Below are 5,547 nucleotides of genomic sequence, written 5' to 3'. Positions count from 1 at the left end.
TGTATATATATATATATATATACACACGCTAAAACAGAAACTGGTCCCATCATTTTGGATGTCACTGTTATGGTGCAGAGACGCAGGCTGATGATGTAACCCATACTGCCCGAATTCTCCAATTGTAAACTGTGCATTCGATCCCTTGTGCACTTTGACTGAGTACACACTTCATAGAGGGGTGTAGGGTGTAGTGCAATTATTGGGACCGGGCTGTGTCCATATTCAGAAGCTGCGTCCTTTGAAGGACCTGGGCTACATAGTCTACATGGGCCATGTCCTTTGTGGACCATGTAGACCAGAAGAAAGTGGTTAATTTGAACAGTCTATAGCCTTCAGCTATATTCCCAACCTAAACAGTTATTTATACTTAAAAATGACCTTTCGTCTAGCAACCGTGATGGCGCTAAACTACAGCAATGACGGTTGAAATTAGCAAAATATTAATATTACTAATATAAATTTACAAAATTAGCTTGAAGGCAATACATGAAGAACTAAAGGACCCGCCATACAAGCTCATTTATTTCGCTGCATGAGCTCGTTTACAAGGATTTCTGACAAATAAAAACATGTCTGCAAACAAGAAATGCCATTCAACACAACCTCTTCAAAATGTTCATTTTTGTACCACCAGATTTTCATTTAAAACTGCAATCCTTTTTCTTACTTTAACCGCCATTAGAAGAAAAAAGAATCTTCTGGTCCACCCACAATGCATCTTGGGATAGGGTGGGAAAAGGAGGACGCATCTGTGGGCTGCAACTGGTGGAGCCTTCGAGTTTGGACAGCCTTCTGCGCATCTCTGTGACGTAATCGGCCTTCAAATTTGGGCCTTCGAAGAACACAGTCCCTGAATTTGGACACAGCCAATAATGACTCGTCATTTGTCAATGAAAAATAATGGGATAAAGTTCATACAGCAGAAGCTGAGAGCTTTCCTCTGCACTCTGAGCTTTAACACATCTTGTAAGATGTGGCTGTGGCAGCCATCTTGAAAGCAACATGCGTTCCTTTTCTCTCTCTCTCTCTCTCTCTCTCTCTCCCTCTCTCTCTCCCTCTCTCATTGGTCCACTCCATTGTCAGCCTCCAGCTTCCTCCTTTAGACACCTCCCAGGGCTCCATCAAAGACAACGGCTGAGCGTGCATCTCCCTCTTTCTCTTTCAATCTCTCTGCCTTTCTCCCTCCTGAGAATGGCTGATTACTGTTCGCTCCACGGGCTAAGTGGGGCAGATAGAAAGCTCAGCTGGAGAGAGAGAGGGACACAGAGAGAGAGAGAGAGCGAGAAAGAGAGAGAGATGGAGAACAAGCAGAGGAGAGGATCCTGGCTCAAACCCACACAGGCACATTCACGTGCCGTGGCAACACTGACAACGATGCAAAGCACATAAACGTCCTCACTGCCAACCCTGAGCTCCCAGCACAACACATGTCATCTGAGCACTACGCGCAGACTTCAGAGCGCAAATAAACAGGTCCCTGCAAAGATGTGTAAAGACATGCTCCGACACAGGGACGTGTGCTCATAAGCTCACTCACACGTGCGCGAGTTGAAAGAGAAAACACGCTGAGACAGACTGACAACAGGAATAACAGAGGGCAGAACTGATCTCCAGTCAGCACTCAGCTGCAGGCAGGACACAGCTGGCAAGGACGGAGAGGTTAAAAGCCTCACGTGCCTCCCCCCCTCACCTGCCGGCCCAGGCAGAAGCAAACGTAAACATTAGATGGTGAGCCAACGATCTGATGCAAGACAGAAAAAGAAATGTTGAGATTGGAGAGACTCATATTGTAGTTTGAGTCACAAGCAGCTCTTTACCAAAGCATTCTGCTTTATCTAAGTCAGCTGGTTGATTTTAACATTTGTAAATTGTTGATTTGTTGACATTCTCATCAGTGAAATTTATTAAAATCAACACCTATATTTACCAGTTTTTTATTTAAATTTTAAAAGGGTTCAAATACTGGATGTAGAGGATACCATAGCTGTGTTTGAGTGTGGATGAGAGCAACAGGCTCTCAATGCAGGAACATGTAATCTGAGGACTGGAACTGTGCTAAAGGTTATAAACTCTTCAGATTTAGCTTCCAGGAAGTCAGATTTTCCTGTGATTTTGATCAGCAATTCTCCAGAGTTTCTGACAATTTCTTTTTTTTTTTTTTTGGACTTGGCTACATTTTTTAACTCATTGTTGTCCTATCCTGTTTGAACTTGGTAGCATTTTGTGCAGCATGTGCACAAAATAAGAACTCATTAATCATCAATGATTTTTAAAAGTGCCAATTTATTGCCAATAAAAAATTCTGGACATTTTTTGTAACATTGATTTGAGCACATAGGCTGTTTTTTTTATGTATAGCTACAATGTGTATTTGTTGAGTTCTTTATGTTAGATTGTTGGGTCAGACTTAAAGTGGCTCAACAGACGGACAAAAAAAAAAAGGTTCCTCTGAAAATATTTGTTATGCCGGACAGAAATGAGAAGAAAAAAGTTGCCAAAGTCCAAAGGGTTTCTTTTGAAGGTGCTTCGGAAAGCCTTCAGAAGATTAAAAGAGGAACTGGCTCTTTGGAAGCACAAAATAAAACACGAGGGGTGACTCAAGACTTTTGCACAGAACTGTAAATGTGTCCTTTCCTCTCAATCAGCTTGATTTTCTGTTGATCCCCTCGGTGGGGGGTGGAGTCCCAGAGAGACCAATCAGAGCCCCTGCTGGGATACAACTTATGAGAACAGAACACACAGGCACGCGCGCACACTTAAAGAAAGACACGAGTTTTCTCTCATTAAATAATGCACTGTATTGCTTTGTGCCTGTGCGCGCGCGCGCGTGTTTAATGTCTCATCCAGCATCGCAGATCCCGTGCTGTAATTGATGGAGAGGCCGGGCAGCACCACGGACAGCGACTTAACATCACACGCGCGTTAAGGCCCACAGCTGTTTGTTATGTAATGATCCACTGGATCGTGATCCAGTTTCTCATTTAAATAATCCTCCTCGTCCTCCTCGCCCGACAGACAGCCGAGAAGTGGACATTTGCGATCCGGTCTCCTCTTTCATTGAACGCCTTGAGAGTCTGCGGGGCACGCACGCGCGCACGCGCTTGATTCCGTGGTTTGAAGCGGGTGCTGCACACAGAGTACTCACGGATAAGACTCCTTCATCCAAGGTGCACCACAGATGTCAGAAAACTCTACCAGCAGAAGATCTAATGTTTTGGTCCAGATTGGAATATTTACGCACAAAAAAATAAAATAAAATAAATAAAATAAAAGCAAACAACCTCGGTGTTTACTTACTCGGATTTCCTCGCCAGGGTCAGAGACCGACACAGGGTTGTTGGGGTCACTGGAACCAAAGATCTACAACTGGGGCAACTTCCGCCGTTCTCTGACTCACTTTCCAAGAGGGAAATCGTGGCCGGGTCTGCCGGGACTAGCTGCATGTCCCCCGGGTCCATAGGTTGGGCCGGCGGGGGCTGGACGCCCGGTGCCGCCTCGACCTGTGCTGGTGCGGCCGCATGATGGTCCGGGAGAGACCCCCCACTTGCCTTGGGCTGGGGTTCCTGCGGGTGGTGGTGATGGTGGAGGCAGCTGGGGTCAGGGAAATGAAGATGGTGATGGTGAAGGTACTGCTGCTGGACCCTAACGTCCCGCAGGTGCCTGTTCTCACCGATGAGCTCGTCCACCCGCCGGTCCAGCTCCTCTATCCGGGCGCGCTGGGTCTGGATGAGACTCTGTTGGTTCTGCACGATGGTGGTGAGCTCCCGCAGGTACAGAATAGCCTGCACCGGGTTTTCTAGCAAGCTGGAGCTCATAGTATCCGAGGCACGAGAGGAGAGGAGAAAATAAAAAAGGGGGTGAACCAGAGAGAGAGAGAGGAGAGGTGGATGGAGGGATGAGGAGAGGCAGATAACTGAACGTCCTTCTCTTTCTCTCCTTGTTTCTGCTCGCTTGTAGATGAAGCTGCGCCTCCCGAGCCGGTCGTTTCCCTCCCTGCCTCCCTCCCTCTCATCCCACTGCGCTGAGTGGTGCTGATGAGAGGAGCCGGATCCAGATGTGACAGGAGGAGGGAGGGGGAGGCGCTGCCAGACGGGTGCGTCATTACGCACGAGAAGAGGCCAGAGCAAGCGCGCACCCTACAGGTACAAGAAGTTGTTGCTCCATGTGAAATAGGTGACAGTGGAGATAATTCGCTTTTGAAGAGATGAAAACGTGTTTTTTGTGGGCCGCAGCAACCCGCTGTTGCGTTCAAGTTCACACTCATTATAATGGTTTCATCAGACATAGTAACATGACCTGAGCTTTATCGGGTTCTAAGATTATTCGAATTTAATCTGAATTCGTGCAAAAACGCACAACCAATTTTATTATTTATATTTAACAAATGCTGTGTGGAGAGAAAAAATATAAAGTCTATCCCATGAGCCATCAAGCCAGCCATCCAATATCTTTTACACGCTTCTTGCAGGGTCGCGGGGGGTCACTGGTGACAGCAATAAGTGAGAGGGCAGGGTACACCCTGGACTCAAGTCCATCTTCATGAGCCAATATTTTGTAAAACTAACTTTTTTCCATTTTATGTGAAAAAAATGCAAATCCGGTGCAAAACAAACCCTCAATATAAAATATTTTCTTAGAATGAAGGGAATTCTTTTGTAATTTAAAGACAAACAAAACTTTATTTGACAGTGTTTCTGAAAATCATTAGCGTGACATTATAGAAAACCTCTCAAAATAGATACTAGGAGTAGAGGAAGTGGCTGCGCTTCAAAGTCGTCTTCGGTCCTTAATTTTCCGAGTTACCTTAAAGGCAGCACTGATTACAACAGAGTCACGTGACGCAATTTACGGAAGTAATGTAGCCGATGTTTTGCTAGCAGACGGCTATCACTTAAAGCGTAGCCTCTCACCGACAAACCTCTATTTTGTTACGATTTTTTTTTGTTTTAATTTTTGTGAACAATTTAACAAAACACATGGTCAGGTAAGGCTGTTATTTCTAAAATGACACGGTATGAACGGGTGCTATTCACGAGCAAGTACTGAGCTGTTTCATAAATTAATTTTGACGTCGTATCTGCAATAAACTGTTCGCATTTTCCTTAGCTGTGAAATATTTGCTTCATTATCAATTTGAGCTGATTTGCAGAAGAAAAACCTCGCGTCTTCGTCATGTGGGAGTCATGTGATGACGACGGAGTGGAGAAGTTGTGTTGAAGTCCAGTAATGATATTACCATGCTTAATGTGACTGTAAATGAGACACTCATATGTAGTTTAGCATTAAAGTACTGTTTTCATCATGAGAGTAATTAGGGCTGTGTATTGGCAAGAATTTGGCGATACGATACATATCATGGCAGAGGGGTCACGATATGATATATCCCGATATACAGTATTGCGATACTATAAGCAAGGCGATATATTGCGATTTTTTTTTGTCCAAAAATTCTATTAAATAAAAACCTCTTACAGGGGAAAAAATAAAAAACCAAAATTCATTGTCTCAGAAAATTCTAATATTACATATACATACTTTTGATAC

General features: G+C 44.5%; 2 protein-coding genes across 3 annotated transcripts in view; one reads left to right on the top strand and one right to left on the bottom strand.

The window, feature by feature from the left end:
• The window catches only part of iqsec3b (IQ motif and Sec7 domain ArfGEF 3b), a gene marked incomplete in the record, with an annotated part of 47,989 nt that extends 43,866 nt beyond the window's left edge, over positions 1-4,123 (bottom strand). The window contains 1 exon segment of the mRNA XM_014003505.1: positions 3,301-4,123. Within this exon segment, the coding sequence (XP_013858959.1) occupies positions 3,301-3,818 (518 nt within the window).
• A 745-nt stretch (positions 4,124-4,868) lies between these two features.
• wash1 (WAS protein family homolog 1) overlaps positions 4,869-5,547 on the top strand; it is a 7,937-nt gene continuing 7,258 nt past the window's right edge. Inside the window, exon 1 of one of the 2 annotated variants that reach the window (XM_014003502.1) lies at positions 4,869-4,987. In XM_014003502.1, the coding sequence (XP_013858956.1) occupies positions 4,980-4,987 (8 nt within the window). In that variant the 5' untranslated portion in view covers positions 4,869-4,979. The remainder of the gene's footprint in view (positions 4,988-5,547) is intronic. The other variant, XM_014003503.1, reaches the window with a different exon arrangement.

This window comes from Austrofundulus limnaeus, unplaced genomic scaffold (assembly GCF_001266775.1).
Source record: "Austrofundulus limnaeus strain Quisiro unplaced genomic scaffold, Austrofundulus_limnaeus-1.0 Scaffold19, whole genome shotgun sequence".
NCBI classification, from domain to species: Eukaryota; Metazoa; Chordata; class Actinopteri; order Cyprinodontiformes; family Rivulidae; genus Austrofundulus; species Austrofundulus limnaeus.
Note: the sequence above shows the minus strand (reverse complement) of the source record. Positions and strands in the feature narration are given on the sequence as shown.